The following is a 19,978-nucleotide window of genomic DNA, read 5'->3' as shown; positions in this document are numbered from 1 at the left end:
TGAAATGTGTGAACTTTTGTTTGAGTACAGGGGCAATCCCAGTGTTCAGGCAAAGATGAAATACAGTGAAGATGACAAAGCTTTGGATTTTACAGATGATGGCGATTGCAGCAAATGTAATGGGAAGGACGTGTTGCATGCTCTATGCATGTGGCCAGATGCTAATTTAGACAAGGTTACAAATGCTGGTGGAAAAGGGGAACGCAGATTGTGTGTACTCTACCTGGGGAACTCTCCGCTCACACTCACAATAATCAGGGGGAATGTGGAACTCGTCAAAGCACTACTGGAAACAAGAAAGGCAAACCCCAACCAACAGCTGACGTCAGAAGTTGCAGTGCCGCTAGGTGTACTGATGACCCAGTCAGGCACGGACAAGTTACCGCCAAACGATGTCATGGAAATGGTTTAACATTGGAACATCGTGTCGGAAGAAGGAGGGTGGAACAACAAAACAAAGTGGAGAGGAATCATATTTGCTCCCACCCAGTGTCAGCTGGAATGGGAAAATGATGATGATAATGATGAATAATAATAATTAATAACCATTGCCCCACGTTGGGCGCCAATTCTAATATATTTAAATATGTATATGACTGAAATAAAATGTATAACTGAATGAATAACTGAAATTATTAAAATAATTGAAATCAAAAAATTAATTGAAATGTCTGTAGTATGGTCGCCAGAGTTCACCAGAATGGATCCCTCAAATTTTAATAGAGCATGATAATTCTCTCTCCCAGTGTGTGTATATAAAGCTGCTTACTGGTACATCTGCTTCAGGCATTACCTAACCTTCTGAAAACGACTAAATAGGTAGGAACTGCACCTAGGTTCATCAATAACTCCACTGATTCTAAAATAACTAACTATATTATGAATAATATCTGTTCATGAACACCTCATCAACATACCAAAATATACATAAAATACACTCGCAAAATACTGCTGGAAGAGTCCATATTTACAACAACAACAATAAAAACAGTGGGTAACCGAAAGCGAGGACCAAGTTACCATTTGCAGTCAGCCGTTGAACATTATTACAAAGCACATATATGTAGATAAATACCCTTCACTCTTTATGTGTATTAACACAACTTGGATATTCTCATATTTGGTACTTGTTATATCACACAGATACTGTACCTTTATAATACTGTGTTCACTGATTCTAACACTTGGTTTAAAGATACATTCACTCGAGCAACACACGCTTGTTGTTCCAGAACACAAATTATGGAAAAATCTGAGATACAGTACCCCATAGCCCTCACCAACACATAAGATACCAAGCCACAACAAGTGATATAATACCAAGTGCCTAAGCACTCCACAGTTTGTAGGTCAATACCACACATCACATTCCACAAAATTTTATGTCACCCATGTTCCACAAAAGTTGTAAGGCAAGTACCTCGTTCCACAAAAGATACATCTCCTCGTTTCACAAAAGTTAAATCTCCTTTCATATTCCACCAAAGATACAAGTCAACTTCTCTTCCACCGTATTCAGTCAAGTCCTCCGCTGTTTTCTCACATGCCTATATAGACCTCAGCTTCCCCTTACTCTCACATGATACGTCTAGATTGGTCCTGGCCATCCAATCGTGAATGGAAGATCCTCTTGCCATACCAAGACCACGCTCTGAACCTCTTCCGGGTTCAAAGACAGTAACAACAAGGCCACCTCATCGGACTCGGGACTATTCCATATGACTGTCAGAAAGTTTCAGAGTTGTAAATAGCACCGTTTTCCCATCTGCTTGTACAAAACAAATTACTCATATCTAGAGGCACCTGTTTGTGTTGAAATTTTTTGCCTAATTTTGTCATTTTTTAACTGTTATTTTAGTATATTTTTAGCTATTTTTATTTTATTTCATCAATAATTTATCTAAATTTTATTTCCACTTTTCAGCAATAACAGGAAAACCAAGAATTAGTTGATAACACATTTGCAATATAACAACATTGTATTTTTGCGTAAGTACATAAGCACATAATCTTGGGAAATGTGCCTGGAAAGAGGGAGCATGGGCGAGCACCTATACGCTGAACAGATGGCATAAAACGCAACCTTACCCCATAGCAAACGCACTCTTACCCACTGTCGGGCAAGAGTGCGTTTTTGCAGCTTCTTTCCTTTTTTTTCTGCTAGGGGCTTTATGTTGCACCGACACAGATAGGTCTTATGGCCACGATGGGATAGGAAAGGCCTAGGAGTTGGAAGGAAGCGGCCGTGGCCTTAATTAAGGTACAGCCCCAGCATTTGCCTGGTGTGAAAATGGGAAACCACGGAAAACCATCTTCAGGGCTGCCGACAGTGGGATTCGAACCCACTATCTCCCAGATGCAAGCTCACGGCTAACTCGCCCGGTCGGCATGTTTTTAGATTGGTATAAAATCTCAGTTTAAAATATAACTGTTTATTATGAGTCATGCAGAATGAAGGGGGATGGATAGGAGAATCGAACACAGAAATTGTATTTAATTATGGCATTTACTTATGGCTCAGGATGGACTTGAACGTTAGGTGCGTAATCTTGCCCCACCTTACTCTACACAAATTTTCTCCCCTGCTCTGAACTAAAAAAAAAAAGAAGGGTGTGTAAATTGTGTGATGGCGAGAATTACTTAAGAAAATTTTATTTCTCTCTTGTTTCTTTAACTTTCCCTGTAGTTTTACCATCTGTTCTGTCTATGCCTTATATACCCTTTTCTCTCTTTATCCCTCTCATGACTCTATTCTCAAGTATGTCCACCTGCATTTCATTATTTGTGATTTTTATTTTTCCCTCTTCTTTTATTTGTCCGATGATCTTGTTATTTTCTAATTTCCAATGCACTGCTGAGATATCATCAGACTTTTGTGCAAATATAGGAACTGTAACTACTTCTCCATATATAATGCTGCATAGTAAGCCATCTGGCGGTCAACAGGGGTACAATTTCATCATTAGAACAGCATTAGATCTTTTCGCTATCTTAGAACAGTTGTGGCTCATCTATGAGGAAACAGATCAAAATGTTTCTGAAATAAATCCTTTCCTGCAGTTATTCTTGTTCCAGACTACGTAAAAAACAAAAACAAAAAAGTTCATTCTAATATTCTAAGTTGTGAAACCATCAGTCTAAGCAATTGAATCACATTTGCCACTAATTATGTTATCTTGCCATTACAAAATGCTTTTCTAGTTCAGTTTTTCTGCAATTTATTTTTTATGTTCATGTTTTACAGATGAAGAAAGCAGTAAAAAAAAGAAGATTAAACCTGATTCTGATACACCTCCATTGACACCCAGCACAGTGCTCTCTTCACGTTTTCAAGAGCTGCTTCAAGTTAAATCACGCCACACAGCATTGATCGAGGCTAGTGATGACCAGGCTCAGGAGCAGTATTTCAACACTCTTGAGAAGAGAGAGAAGATGGAAGAAAAAATGTTGACAACATTCAAAGTGGATTGTAAAGCAGTGCGATGTTTGAAGGTTTGTTATTATCTGACCATAAATATTGATTGCTTGTACTATCAGCTCACAAAAAGTAGCTTTACTTCACAAAATATGCAAAACTTACAAAAATATATTTTTATCTTATGGCTGCACAATAAAGAAAAGGTGCTTTGGGTTTCTCCATCATCTCAACAGAATCCATCAAAAAATTCAATTTACAATGGAGAAATAAGTGGGAAAAGAACTCTCATTCCGTGATATTCTTATGAGTGTTCAGGAAATCATCGCACACCAACTGCTATCTTAGTTACAACTCTCTCTAGCCTTTACGCTAGACAGAAACAGGCAATAGTGAGGATGCTGTTTGAACGAGCTAAGAGGTTGTATTGCAAGCTGTCCATTTCATGACTGTATCAATGAGTTAAATCAACTTATTAGATTAAAATACCATCTAATCGATACTTTATTACGTGCCTTTGGCAAAATTATAAAAACATTAACAATCACAGTACATGTTTCCACCACTTAGTGGTCATCTTCATCTGTATCCAAAAAGCTTAGATGAAAATACATGAAAAGTAAGCTCATTATAAAACCTTAATTTTTTCCCGTGGAACCTTAAAAAGCTATTACTATGTGGGGTTGAAAATATAAAGGTTGGGGAGGGAGGGGGTAGGGTAAGATGGGATAAAAGGAGGATACTTAAAATTAAAATTTGTGTCTACAATATTGTTAAAACGTATTCTTCCAATTAAACATTTTTGAAAACGTCCTTAAAAGTCTGTGGTGAGGCACTTCTATAAGAACACTGAATGGTTTGATCTTGTATACCATAAAAACTCGGTGTGTGTGTTTATTGATTGTATGATATGTTGAAAATCTTCCTTAGAAGCTCCATTCAAACTGTACTAGAAGGCTGTGTTAAGCCGTTTTGATTTACTTTTGTCCTAAGGTAACTTCACTGTTGTATTGTGTGAAATGTCGGGTCTTCTAATAGGACAGCTTGCCTCACGTTTTAAAAAAATGTTTAATTGGAAGAATATGTTTTAACAATATTGTAGATAAAAATTTTAATTTTAAGTATACTTCTTTTATCCCATCTTACCCTCCCCCGCCTCCCCCCTTTATTTTTTCAACACCACATAGTAATAGTTTTTAAGGTTCCCACGGGAAAAAACATTAAGGTTTTATAATGTGCTTACTTTTCATGTATTTTCATCTAAGCTTTTTGGATACAGCTGAAGAACCACTAAGTGGTCAAAACATGTACTGTGATTGTTAATGTTTTTATAATTTTGCCAAAGGCATGTAATAAAGTATTGATTAGATGGTATTTTAATCTAATAAGTTGCTAAGAGGTTGTTTCAAGTTTGTGCGGGGAGGTTTATATTGAAACCACTAATCATCATCTTCATTTCCTGTTTCCAGCTTCCTGGGTAGGGTTGTGAATCAAGGACCTCCATCACTGCCTCTCTCTCCACCATTCTTCTCCTTTTTTAAGTATATTTCCTGGTTTTCCTCTCCTCTTCTCTATGCACTCCCATACCGAATCTATCCAACTCTTTCAGGGTCTTCCTTGCGGTCTCTTTCCTGTTAACTTCTCTGTGTGCCCATTGCATTTTCTGACGTGTTCCAAAATGGCATCGAAGTGCAGGTATGGACCACACAGGCCGGATAAGTTAGAAGTTCACAGGAGGCCAAGACCAAGTAGGAGCATACAATTTTAAAAGTCTGTGAGGAGAGAACAGAACAGTATCAAGTGAATTGTTTCAAGAAAACAAGTAAAATATAAGATATTATTATTACCCTTACTAATCTTATAAGATAGAGAACGGACATACATCAATTCAGCTGTGACTAATTGATAAGATAGATGAATTACGCAAATATTGCCCATGTTAAACAAGAAAATATGGTGTAATACATGTTATTCAACGTCGAAGAGAGGAATTGCGGCGTGAAATAAGAAAATTTGAATCAAATACGTTTACCAGTTGGACCGATACGAAGCAGTTCGACATATCGAAGCTCATTAAAAACAAAGCTCAGAGGAGAGGAAAAATATCCAGTAATCATTTTCCAAGAAGAGAAATTAAGCAATTATTAAGCCTTCAAGAATAGAAATATCGCGTAAAATTATAGATTTAAAAAAAAAAAAAAAAAAAAAAAGCCAAAGATAAGATTGAAGACACTGAACCAAGTGTTAAATAATTGATTGATCAGATTAATAAGAAAAATATAAGGATACTGATGAGAGATTATAATTTTAAGAAGCTCTAAAATGAACATTTACTCGTTGGAATTATTTGATTTTAACATTAGCTCAGGAATGAAGAAGGATATGTCGTGCTAATTTTGAGGTGGACCGACCTGGAGATGGGTATGAACCAGCCAGCAGACCATACCTGATGAGGGGGAATATTCCAGCCGTTCCGTAGACCACAGCCGGCCAAAGACCAGAGATGTGACACGGAGAACTACAGAAGTCGCTGTACTCGCTGAATGGCAAGCTAAGTTTGCTAAATATTGGTTCTTAATTAGGTTAGACATAATTATCTGGTACATTTTACAATAAGTGTGAAGTATTTAAGAAATGAAGTGTCTCAGTGAAGTGATATGTTCGAATTATATCTTACCAAGTCAAGTGACAAAATCGATATCTCGAAAAAGTGGCTATACATATGTTGAGTGAATTATGATAGCAAGTGAAAATATGATTATTTGCGAGAAAGAATATAGATTATACACAGCAGGATGAGAGTATTTGCGTGCATTAGATTTCATTAATGGGTTTTTTGAAGCCAATCATAGCGTCATTATGTGATGATGTAGAGAGGAATTATAATTTATATGAGTTATTCCTTGTCGAATTACATCATCAGATGGAATTACGAAGTGCTAGAGGTTAAACATTATTTTATGAGAAGAAATATGATCCAAATAAGTGAACATAGTTGCAATGAAGTTTTATACATCTTAATAATTGTATTATTTATGAAAAGGTTATGACATAAGGAAAAGTGGTTATGTTGTTGATATAATTGAGTTGATTGAGCAATATATAGATGAAAATGGAATTATATGAAGCGATTGGAGTGAAGTATTAGGAAGCTATGTTGCAATGAAGATGTAATGAGGGATGCTAAATGTTTATATTCAGAATATGGATCAAATATGTGAAGCAAGTACATTGAAAGAGATATGTCGAGGGAATAACATAGGACAAGGTATGCATATTGTGGTAATGCATGTAATGAAAGATGAAATTAATGTATAGTTATATATTGAACAACAAAGATAAAATATATCGAGCTAACATAACAAAAATTTAGAGGAGTCACTTAGATAAACTTGCCATGATAATTAAGGCTACGTGAAAGATCAAACGCATATTGAGAGGAAGTTAATAAGGCTAATTAAGAACGACTTTAGTTAGAAATGAGATATAAATTATTTTATATTTTAAAAAGTGTTGAACGATTATTATATTTTTTTAAAATACTTAAATATAATAGACTAAGAGGATAGGTGCCGAGATTTTGGAAGGCAATAGGGAGTAGTAACCTTAGCATGTCATTCAACAAAAACATCAATGAAAATGTGATATTTTAAAATAATTCAGATTGCGTGATTTTAAAGAAAACATTCAGAAATGAATTGCATGTTATGCTAATCAAAGATATGATAAATTATTTTCTTTCAATGTAATGATTATTTTAATGATGTAATTGATTAATTGAATATTTTTCATATCAAAAGAAATGTGAAATAAGATGATCGCTCATGTCAGGATTGAAATTCAATTTTTTTAGCTAGTGCTGACTTAAACGAAATGCATGTATAATGTTAATTTATTTTGTGAGATATTGGACGAATATTAGGAAATGCTTTCTTTTTTCTTTAGTAATTCATTTAGATTAATAAATTTCTTATTAATATTTATTTTTTAAATGTGTCAGTAAGTGATTTGTAGATAAGAGTGTATGTTAACTTAGTTTTAAGTTCAGTTTATGCAGTTTATTATGATACCTGCGATGATTAAAAATGCGTTAGGATGGAGACGTTCATCCGGAGATGAAATATGTTGCGTGCGATTTGACTCTTCTTTAAATTCACGTTAAACTAAACTATTTCACGAAGATTTACCCTGAGAAGACAACCAGGTACCGGGATATTTTTACATGCTTCGTACCTGGACGCGGGATGGGCGCATCTAAAAAAACTTTTTTTTTGGCACTCTTTCTCCTCTCATTCTCATCGTATACCCACAGCACTTTAGCTTTGTTGTTTCTATCCTGTCTTGAAGTTTCAAGATTCCTGTCCTTTTCCTTATGTCTTCATTTCTAATCCTATTCTTTCTGGTCTTGCCCTCTTAGGAATTTCATCTCTGCTGCCTGTTACTCTCTTTTCTTGTTTTGTTGTAGTCCATGATCCAGCTGCATAGGTTAGTATGGGTTCATAATAGGTTGAATATAATACTTTCTTACATTTTTTCAGGACATCTTGGTTCCACAAAATACCCCTTACACTCTGGTAGAAGCTGTTTGTTTGTTGTATTTTTTCCCAATTTCCTCGGTTATCTTTCATTCTTCTGTGATCACACTTCTCAAGTACTTGAGAAACTTTTAACCACTTCCAGAATTTTCCCATTCAGTTTTATCTTTCCTCTTCCTTCCTTCCTTCCTTCCTTCCTTCCTTCCTTCCTTCCTTCCTTCCTTCTTTCCTTCCTTCCTTCCTTCCTTCCTTCCTTCCTTCTCAAATTTTTCTGTTTCTTGATTCCATACATCTACTTGTTTTTGTACTTCCGTTTCATCCTCACTCCATATCACTATATCATCTGCAAACAACATGGCTTTTGTTGCCTGTCTTCCCAATCTCTGTTCAATGTTCTTATGAATTTCATCCATGACTATGATGAATAGTATAGGAAATAGTACACTTCCCTGTTGGAGACCAGTTTCAACTTTAAACTTTTTTTTTTTTTTTTTTTTTTCCTATACTAGTCTTCACTCTACTGACATAGCTTTTATTATTTGCACTTCCACTCTGTTAACTTGTTTCTTTCTTAAAGTGTCCCATTCCAACTGTCGGGGCACACTGTCATAAGCTTTCTCAATATCAGTAAATGTCATCACCATGTATTTTCCAAACTCCCATCTTTTCTCCATCACATGTCTTAATGTAAAGATCAAGTCAAACGTTGATCTGTCTTTCCTAAAACTATACTGTTCTTTTTCCATTTCACCTTCTAGCTTCGTCCTCGGTCTTCCTTCCAATACTCTCTCAAAGATCTTAGCTTCATTCATTTACTCCGTCTAATGATGGAATATATGATGTAATGCATTAGGAGGATACACTCATTTTTTCACCTTTGTAAAGTGAAAACCATCAGTACGGAATGATTCTAATATCTTGTAATACCACTGCACTAGTTCAGTGAGAGAATAAGTCCAGAAGCCCAGACGCTCTATACCAGTTTGGTACAAACATATTTTACGAGTGTTTCGGGTATGGGACATACCATATTTACTTGTGTATTAGACCCCTTTTCCCCCCATTTTTACAGCCAAAAATAATAAAGGGGGGTCCAGTATGCGACCACGTCAAATTTTGTGCAGTGAACACATGCCATCTTATCAGCCATGCACTGCAATTGAGACGGAAAGCATTCGAGGTCCCATCTTTTTGAACCTTTTAAAAATTGTTTTGTTCCTGACTTTTGAGTCCAAACTGTGTGAAGCTATTCCCAAATGGTTTCTGGAGATGGTCTCTGATGTTCCCACCTGGTGTATGTGTAGCAGAAGCCACTCCTTCTGAATAAAGCCGTGCTGTTGAAAACGTGCCTTCTCTTTGAAGCGTGCCAAACCACCAGCTTATAACTAACGTATGTTGCGAGTTGTATTTCGGAATGTAATGCATAGTGATGAAGCATTCTTTTGATAACTGCAGCTGTTGAAAGCTAGACCCTTATTTTTAAGTATATTTCATGCTTGTTCTCTACATTTATCACATCAGGATTTACCTAAACAGCTGTGAATGAGGTAAGAGAGACCTCATTGTTTAGGTTAGGTATGGTATCACCCGGATAGTGCAAAAGTTCCATGACGGAAAGAATAAAACTAAATAACAGGAAAGTTGGCTACATTTATGGATATCTACAGGTGTGGCGGTAATGCATTTTATTGTCATAATGTTTAATTTTGTACGTTCGTGGTTTCCCATTTTTTATTAATGCATACCCTAGTATGTTTTGTTTGGCATCTCCGAAAATCGTTGAAAGTTATTATTGTTATTATCTCGTTGTTTACATGCCAAGTAGCAGCATTTTGCACAGAATAAAAAGAGCACAGTTTCAACTCACGTTATACTCTGCTGGAACTGCCGACTATCAGCATATATCGATATTCTTAGAGTTTGATATAGATGTAGATTCCCATAGGGAACCTGAAATATTTTTCCCAGATGAGTAAATTTATAATACCAATATTGTTAGTCCGTTGTATAAATAACGTTATAAATAGTCGTTACACTTCTCCTCACGAACTTACTTCTGATAACGATTACAAGATTGTTCCTCGAACTATTTATTCTTCTCTTCAAGATTATAAAAAAATGTAAAATGACAGTGCCACAGTCACAAGTGTTATACTGCTCCACACGAAATTACATCTGGTGAAAAAAAACTGTATCTTCTACATTACTGGTTATTTATCTGTGCATTGTTTATTCCGTTTTTAAGTGATCGGCTGATGATGACCCGGAATTCGGGGTCGAAACCCGTACCGTTTATGATCAACTAGTGATGTAACCTTACAATACTAAGTTTTCATGTATTGAAAAGATGGAACCATTACATAATTTTATTAATTTTAATTGTAATTTTGTATCGAATACTACTACGCTTTTGCGTAACTACAGTGATGGGCTTGTCGAGTAGGTAATATGATGCCGGTAGAGGATATTTACTTAGTGTTATGATCATGTGGCTACATTTTTGTGCATTTGGGATAAGTTTCCAAGTACAGCACCAGTTCGAGAGGACGTTACATGAGGACTCTAGAAGAGCTGCATCTACTCAATTCCTGATCTCCCTAAATATCTTGTAGTCGTCAGCAAAATGTAGGGTATTTGCTGTTTCGTTGAGTTTGGATGGCAGATCATCCATAAATAAGGAAAATAGCGAGGGGCAAAGAGCACTGCCTTGTGGGACACTGGAGATGACTGGTAACCATGAGGATGAAGTGCCTGATATTACCACTCTCTGCCAACGGTTATGTAGGAAGCCGGCAAGAAGGGTAAGAAAACTGCCATGTATATTGAATAGTTCAGAGAGTTTATGGAGCAGCAGAGTATGGTCTACAGAATCGAAAGCTTTTGAAATGTCTACGTAGCAGATATCCAGCTGTGATTTAGCTGCAATGGCATGTGATGCAAAACTATGCAGAGTGGCCAGGTTTGTTAGACAAGAGCCACCTGGTAGAAAACCGTGCTGATTGGTTGAGATATAGGGCAAGGCGAATGCGAGGAAACACTGGTGTATATTTTTTCAAAGATAAATGATAGTGTGGGGAGAATAGATATTGGTCTGTAAGATGAAACATTAAATTTGATGCCTGATTTGAGAAGTGGGACAATATTTGCCTGTTTCCAGGAAATAGGAAAATAGCCCACGGCAAAACATCTGTTAAATAATTTAGAGAGAGGGACGCAAAGGATGCTAGCTGTATTTTTTAGGAAAAGAGGGCCTATAGTGTAGGGACCGGTCACTTTGTTGGTACGAAGAGTTTGAAGAAGGTTATGAACTTCACTTGGTGTAGTAGTTACGTTTGATAGTGTTCCATTTGAAACTGTACCTACAGGAGGGAGCTGTTGCATTTGTGAGGGAGGGGAGAAGTTGAAAAAGCAATATCTGTTAAACAGTTCATTGCGATCGGCACCATCTGCTATTGCATCATTGTGGTTCACACCAGCAGGAATCCGCTCCATCCTTCTCCTTGTGTTGATGAGACTCCAGTAGCGCTTGGGATTGCTGCGGACGTTTTCAAGTGATTGTGTCTACATGTATCTTGTAGTCTCTTCTGATCATAAATGTTGCATGGCGGCGGATTTTAACAAAAGTGTTGTGAGTGTTTGGTGAGGGAAGTCTTTCCACAGGCACAAAACTCTCTTATTGATATCAGTCTGGTCTCTTGTGATATCCAGTGTTATTTGCTGGTGGTAGTGCGTTGTGCAGGTACGAAGTTTTTAATTGCAGCTTGCAGCTAGTCGTACAGCAGGTCAAGAGCCGATTCGATATCAGCTATTTCAAGAAGGCTCCAGGGAAGGCATTCCAGGGCACGACAAATTTCAGGCCATTCGGCACGGCGCCAGATGTTGGTAGGGCAAGAGGATGTACTACTGTAAGGCTTTGAGGAGGGGTGTGGTAGGAGGAATGTTGTATCGAGGGACTGGTGGTTGCAGAGGAAAAGGTTTCTGCCTGGTGTTATTGTTGTGAGTTCTAATGAGGAGAGCATGAGATCCAGGGTGTTGGGTCCACGCCACTAATAAAACTATCAAGTATGTGTCACAGTTGTTAGCTGACAATCCAGTAGATGGAGAAGACCACTTTATAGACAAGTTGAAGTTGAAGTCGCCCATTAAAATTACTTTACCGGGATAACTGCAATGATTGAGTCCAGGCTCTGTTCAAGGTCACAGAATGGTCTGTTTGGTGGTTAGTAACATCCCACAAGTGCAGGACGTCGAGGAAAGAGTAGCTCCACCCACACTAACTCACAGTTCTGTTCGAGATCTGTCCTTCGTTTACACGATAACAGATTTCTCACAGCTAGCATTACTCCACCACCCAGTGTAGCGTGATTTCGGCGAAATACGCTGTAATTAGCGCTGAGTGGTAGTTCACTGTCACTAGTCCACGAGAGCCATGTTTCAGTAAGTCCAATCACATCAATTTCTTTTAAGTCTGGCAGGCATAGTTCACAATCAGACAGCTTATTATTTAGGCTTTGCACATTCTGACAATAGATGTTTAGACCTGTTTTCATTTCACAAGTGGTGGGACCGGGGTTTAAATGGATATCTCTCACTGAGCGACCAGGCCTGGACTCGTTCGGCTCAGAGCGAGTAGGGAGGCACCTAAATGTTTGGAAAATGGCACATCCAGTCAGAGAGAACGCCGGAATGTAGTAGTTTCTCTCGGCTAGTAGAATTAGTCGTGTGCATTTTTAAATAAAATTGTGTAAGTAGATTTCATCGATGCATTTTAAAGATATTTGTGTTAGTTTAACTGAGGTAAAATATTTTGTCCCTTATAATGTCATTGGTTGCATGTATTGTTTTATATTTATGCTGCTGAACTTGTAATTATATGAAGTAAAGAAAATACATGAATATTGTTGTGTTTTACCACATTTTGGTGCATTGGTTTTCTGCACGTTTTGACGTTCAGGGATTTTACTGATAGATAATTTGGAAAGTTGGCAGGTATTAATCATATGCTGAAAGGTATATAGAGTGGCAGGGAGGGATTCAGTTGGGTGGAAATGTAGTAAGCAGTCTGGCCTATGCGGATGACTTGGTCTTAATGCAGAGAAGACGCTTTACCGCCTATGCCTTTGCTTTCACATTCTCTCTCTCACTGAAGTGAAGTATGCATGGATGATAGGTAGCTTTCTTCTCCTCATCAATGCAAATTGCTTGCTGGTTGTCCTGTTCCATTTGCACCGTCCTCAGTCCTCGTTTCTCTTTCCTGTTAATACAGAGATGTCAGCTCAATGATTACTGCCATCCTCAGAAGCACAGTGCACCTCCTCATAAACTTCCCACTGCAAATTATGTACTGTAGTGATTAAGCAGTTAAAGCATGCACTCTGTGATGACAAGAGTTTTTCAACAATTCATCTTTAGAACACTTCCCCAGCACAAGACCCAGCGTCTCTGGTTCTTGACATCCTGGGTGTCTGCACAATGTTGTGTGTTGGCTCTTTCCAGGTTCTGCTCTCACCGCTGAAATGTTACAGGACATCTTGATGGAATTAGCCCATTAGGAGCATAATAACCCTTTCCTACTGTTCACCCACAAATAAGTTTTGAGATGATGCTCAAACTTCAACTCCTTTCCCTTTATGAGGGAGTTTACACCATGCTTCATATGATAGTTTCCTCATCTCATTTCATATCCAACACCCGGACTTTGATGTTGTATCCTCATTGAATGGAATGTCCAGATATCACAATATGTTTTCCTTTCCTGTGTAAAGATCTCTGCAAATGGTCAAATGGTCATCAGTTACTTCAGAGCAACCTTTGAGCAATGTTAAACTGCTGTATATGTGCTTCCCACTCAACATTCATTAAACCCAGCCCTCGAACTTTCCTGAATGCATATATCATCTTACTGGGGCAGTCCTGTGGTAACCCAATTATATTCCTCACAGTTGATCGCAAAAGTTCATCAGTATCCACCAGAAAATGATATGCAATTTTACTTGGCCATATATACTGGTTAATTATATTTAATTTTTGGTATGGTTTCAGCAAACGGAAAACTGTTAGGGAATTCTGATCGTTTTCTAGATTAGTAATAATTTTAGTTTGGTCAAACACAATTTCATTTTCAAAATTTTTCCCAGGCTGTACACTTTTGGTATCCAAATACTTAACTAACTTCATCATCTGTCATTCTTTAATGGTATCATGAATAGCCAGATTAAACAATGCAGGGGAGATGGGAAATCCTTGCATAACACTTTTCTGAAGTTCTATTCTTTTTGTCTTGTTTATGCCACATTCTGCTTGGATATTAATCCCTGAAATAAAGTCAGTCACCAAGTCTCTCAAGTTGTTAAGCAAGTTTATACTATTAAGACACCTTCTGAGATGTTCATGACCTAAAAAGGAAGGAAAGAGTCAGTACAGTATAAGAAGAAAAAATATACAAATATATACATAGGTTGCAGTACACGTAAGCACAGGGAAGTGGTACCATATTTTGTTGCATAATTAACACAATTTTTTGACAAAAAATACAGGCGAAAACTTCAAAAGCGTAAATTATTCAAGGAATTTAGGTGTTTAAAAAATTGTGTACAAAGTATTTACATTTAAGAGATAAATAAAATATACACACAATTGGTTCAACTCATTTGCAGTTATCGTCATTTGGTGTAAAATTATGGCGTGTGTGTTCTTTTTTTTCTGAGAAGTCAAATATAGTACATCAGGTAGGTTGGACATGTGGGTTTGAAGTACCGACACTGGAAAATATTCTTCCCATTACGAGCTGACAATACGACCTGAAGTGAAAAAAATATGAACTAATAAAAGTACAATTCCCGTAAGTACGTAATAATGACATACCGGCAAGAAAAGAACTGTCTTACTTTTTATAGCCTCCATTTTCGAGTTTGCTACCAGCACTGCAGAAAGAATTGCTGCTACTGCTATCACTGGTCACATCTCTTCATAAGAAGTCATCTTCACTCCCATCTAGCAGACTCCTGTTTTCTTGAAGCTCTTTTCAATCACCTTAATCATGTCCCAAGCGTACAATAACCACTCACAAAGAAGTTCATCTTGCCTGTTGGAGTAAGTTCGTGCACACTTTCCGCCATCCAGGACTGATAGAATTTTCGTAGTTTGTCCTGGAATGGTTTATTTATCAAAGTACTGACGTCAGTCCACCAGGTTTTCATGATTTTATGGATTCCAATAATTTCTTAGTGTCTTCCATCAGATGGCCACAAAAACTGTCCAACACGAGAAGGGCTGGGCATTGAAGGATGGACCCTGCTTGATTTTCCCAAACTCTAAGTATCCAGTCTTGTAAGAGTGTCATATCCATCCACCATTTTTCTTGGATACAAACCTGGATTCCTCGAGGAAATAATACTTTAGGCATTGTTTTTTGTTTTAGAACAACATAAGGTGCAAGCTTTCTTCCATCAGCTGTTACAGCAAGCATTGCAGTACATCGTTGTTTTCCGCTTCCGGTAGTGCGTACGATTTCATTCAATGTCCCTTTCTTATCAGTTGTTCAACTTTGTGGCATATCGAAACTGATTGGCATCTGATCTGCATTTCCTATTTGGGAGAGCAAATATTCCATCACTCTACGTGTCTTAATCACAAAGCGATGAAAATCAATTCCTTTTTGGTTGAAATCATTTGGCATTCTTTGGCATAATATTGTCCTTCATCAAAGAGAAAGTCTGTTTCTCTTTATAAAATTCGTTATCCAGCCTTGGCTAACCTTAAAATCCGAGGCACTGATTCTATGTGCAGCAGCTATTTCATGTCCTTTGAAATATGGCATTTTGTGAGAAACGGCGTATCGATTTTTGTGTAACAAAATCACATATTTAAGCAGATCCTCTTCTGCTTGCGGAAAGTTGCCACTTTTTGGTCTACGAAATGCTTTGCGAGACGTGTTGATTGCTTGAAGTGCACTTTTCTGATTCTGCCAGTAGCGCACGTTGCATTCGGACACTGAATACTTGCAGCCTGCTGCCCTGTTCCTGTATGTTTTGGCGTAACTGATCATCATGAGTTTATATGGTGCAGTATTACTCGAATACTTGCTCATTGTGGATTAACACAATTTTGGGATCACAGACAATGCATGAACCGTACCCGAAATACTCGTAAAATATATTTGTACCAGGCGGGAATAGAGCATCGGTAATCACTTCTGCGCTGATTCACTCACTGAACTAGTGCAGTGGTACTTCCTACCAGCTGATAACGGCATGTCGCGTAGTATTTGGAATACCCGGTTTTGCAGTAGGAAGGCTTTATTTATTTATAATACGGCTCTTAGCGCCGGGAGTGTCTGATTACATGTTCGGCTTGTCTGATGCAAATTTTACATGTAATAAATTTAACTATTGGTTCCGTATTGACTTGACTATGAAGATAATTGTAGTGATGCGCCAAAAAGGGATCTAACCAACATTTTTTCCGGAAGTAAGGTTTCATTGGAATAAGGACCTATATGGACATTTCTGCGTATTGGTGTAGTCATATGGAAGAATTCGGAACTTGCTGCTGTGCTAGAGGGTGGACAACTTCTGTCTCACGCGGAAAAGCAATCTAACTCCAGTCCAGGATGGCATTTTTCGCAATTGACTCATAATAGAGATTTTGGTGGTTAAACCCCTATTCAGCACATCACTTCAATTATTAAAAGTATTTCAAATAAATTTTCCACCTATTCAGTACAAAGTTGCCACCATTTTAAACGGTTTGTTTAGAACATTACATTATAAAAGAACCTCTGGCACTCGTGCCTGCTACATGTGTAGCCCAGCTATTTTCTTCTCTGCATAATATCCAACAGCGATGGGAGGACATGGTTTCTAGTACCTCTCATTCAGCTAATCTTATGACGACTTAGTGAGCAGATGTGGGACCCATCTTTGACACAGTTTACGAAATGTTCAGCATGATGGCAATTTCCTGCAGTGTTATGCGCCGATTCTCTCTAATGATCCCATCCACACAGTCAACATTTGCAACGGTATTGAACTTGCGGGCTTCCCTTCGCGATATTCGTCCGCGAGGTCCTTGCATCTGGCGTCAAATTGCTTACACCATTTTACAATACCTGGGCGAGAAATTGCATGCTCACCATATACAGCAGTGATTTCATAATGAATGTCCATGCAATTGAACTGTTTAGCCAATAGAAATCTGATCATTGCATGCACCTTCAGTTTGGAGTGTTGGTCTTATGAATGCTCTACCTGTGGGAAATTTTGGATTCATTAAAGTGAGCTTAGAAGTCTCATCAGAAAACTAAATGTTTATAGATTCCTAAATATTTTGAATGTAATTGGATAGAATCGGATGGAATTCTTTCAAGAATGAAACGTGTCATTCTTTCTTTTTTTATTTCTTTTTCAGGTATGTTATCATGTGTGTTCTTTTTCAGGGAGTTCCTAAAAATATATTATTTTGTTCATAAATTAGTTTCAACAGACTGAAGAATCTAACACTGATACACCTGCATAAATCATACCCCTGTGGGTGGGGGCAGTAAAATAACGGTATCCCCTGCCTTTTGTAAGAGGTAACTAAAAGGGGCCTCTCAGGGGCTCTTAACTTGAAGGGTACACATGGGCGACTATGGGGCCCTTAGCTAAGTCCTAGCATTGCTTCTACTACGTGTGCCATGCTCCTCACTTTCTTCTAACCTATCCAATATCACTTGGTCAACTCTTGTTCTTTTCCGACCCCGATGGTATTTGAGCATTCGAGGCCATGAGAGTCATTTTCATGCCCTTCATGGCTCTCGTCTTTCTTTGGCCAATTTCATTTTTTGAAGTGTCAGATTCCTTCCATTTTTTCCCTCTGATTAGTGTTAATAGAGGTTGGTTGCCCAGTTGTACTTCCTCTTAAAACAATAATCGCCACCACCACCTACATAGGTCAGAAAGGAGAATACATTAATAAGCATGATGAATTTTGAATATATGTCTTTCTTGTACTTATCCACTCATTATGTAATGATATGTATCACATAGGCCTTATGCCCAAATTATAGATGAATGAAAATAATCTAATAGGTAGTTATTTCAATATTCTGTTATTGATAGTCCATTTTGATGTTTTAAAAATACACTTGTTACTGTTGACTTTATTCTTTTGCAGTGTAAGTATACTTCATTTTCTGCATCAGACATGTGTAAGACCTTGGGTCATCCCATCAAAGTGATAGATGCTGTAAAGCGCTTCTTCCGTTGTCATGACTGTGGCAATCGTACAGTGAGCTTGGAGCTTATTCCACTGATGTCTTGTAAGCAGTGTGGAGGATCTCAGTGGCAACGAGCTCCTATGATGAAGGTACAAATTGTGGATAATACAAAAATAATTACCACACTGTATGAAACTAAAATAAGTTGTACAATCCTACATCTTCTCTTTTTCAGGAACGCAAAGATATTGCAGTGGTCCCATTGTCAATCCGTGGAGGAGAAGAGAAATTCTTAGGATGTCTCCAAACAGAAGGAAATATGAGTCTCCTGGTGCCTATTGATTGACATCCTTCTCATCATTCTGCACCTTCTAGGGGTGTGTTATTTTGACTGTTAAATTGATTATCAATTCAACTGATATTCAGATGAATCTTTTAAATGTTTTACAACATGAAGACTTGAGGTTTTGAATTAGAAATTCATTTTTATTCATAAGCTATACTTTTAAGTGAACTTGTGCAAACAAATTAAGGGGTTAGCTGGAGAGTTAGGTTTGTGCAACACAGGATAATTTTGTACAGATATATTGGCATTTGAAAAAAAAAATTACACCTGGGTGCATTTTGTTGTACAAAATTGCTTGTGTTTTATAAGCCAACCTCTTTCTAAATAATGTATGGCTTGAACACCCCAAGTACTGAAGATTTAAGTTACAATGAAGATGTTTTTAAAATGTAATACTGTAGAAAAGGTAAGCTAGATTTTTAAAATAAATGTACAGTATTTTCAGGTTGTATATATTTTACTAGTACAAATCTTTATGAGTAGAAGAAAGAAAATATTGTGCATAGTATATTATAAAAAGGAATGTAATATATCTTTTCAACATCTCTAGGAATTAACCAATGTTCTTTTTCATGTTTGTAACTGTTTGAGAAATATTAATATTACATTCTCTGATAAACTTTTTAAATTCCAATTATATTTAAAAAGAACAAGTTAAAAAATATGTTCACATGACTATGAGCACTACCAGTTTGTGTGCTTGAAATTCAAAACTTTCATCCGGGTTACTGACTTGTAGATCCACTTGGCCTGACAAATATTTCAGAATTCAAAACTCTGCATATGAGATGTGGCTATTTAAGTAGAAATTAATTTGTACATTTACAGTAAAACCTCATAAGATATTTCTGCATGGAACAAGGAAAGTGAACGAGTTAAACAAGAAAACTTACTATTGAATATTCAATTAAAAACTTCCCGACAGGGATACAGAACACTTTATGCTTATTTTCAACATGCATGCACTTTACATTGTGTATGTACAGTGAAAACTTTATCTTTCGCTTCTGTAGATGAGAAGACAGTGTGAAAAAATGTGAGAACAAAAATGATAACATTAACATTTAGACTTTCACGGCCCGTGTAACTATTCATGAGTTCTGTTTTTGGGCTTATGCCGTGTAAATAATTATAAAACACACTCAACGTTTCAAAAGGAACCTTGCCTTTCTTCATCAGGAGACAAAAGAGAAGAGAAACGAGGTTACAACCTCAGTGAATCATGGCTACCTATAATCAGAACCATTAGAGAGTAATGCTTTGCTGCCACTATTCATTGTCTCTAGCATTGGGCTAAAATGGCGTCCCCTTTACATCTTTGGGCACCATTTGTAGCTTCCTTGTTGCTTTCTCCTAGCAACCATCAATACGTCGTTTCTCTTCTCTTTTGTCTCCTGATGAAGAAAGGCAAGGTTCCTTTTGAAACGTTGAGTGTGTTTTATAATTATTTACACGGCATAAGCCCAAAAACAGAACTCATGAAT

The 19,978-nt window shown here is 37.3% G+C and overlaps 1 protein-coding gene across 2 annotated transcripts in view; it reads left to right on the top strand.

Moving 5' to 3' along the window:
• Positions 1 to 19,561, top strand: part of Mcm10 (minichromosome maintenance 10 homolog) — a 143,486-nt gene extending 123,925 nt beyond the window's left edge. For both annotated transcript variants that reach the window (XM_067153264.2, XM_068225559.1), the window contains 3 exons: positions 3,245 to 3,492; positions 18,106 to 18,297; positions 18,384 to 19,561. In XM_067153264.2, the coding sequence (XP_067009365.2) occupies positions 3,245 to 3,492; positions 18,106 to 18,297; positions 18,384 to 18,494 (551 nt within the window). In that variant the 3' untranslated portion in view covers positions 18,495 to 19,561. The remainder of the gene's footprint in view (positions 1 to 3,244; positions 3,493 to 18,105; positions 18,298 to 18,383) is intronic.
• The last annotated feature ends 417 nt before the right edge of the window (positions 19,562 to 19,978 follow it).

Source organism: Anabrus simplex, chromosome 1 (genome assembly GCF_040414725.1).
Source record: "Anabrus simplex isolate iqAnaSimp1 chromosome 1, ASM4041472v1, whole genome shotgun sequence".
NCBI classification, from domain to species: Eukaryota; Metazoa; Arthropoda; class Insecta; order Orthoptera; family Tettigoniidae; genus Anabrus; species Anabrus simplex.
This window is presented reverse-complemented; position numbering and strand designations above follow the sequence as displayed.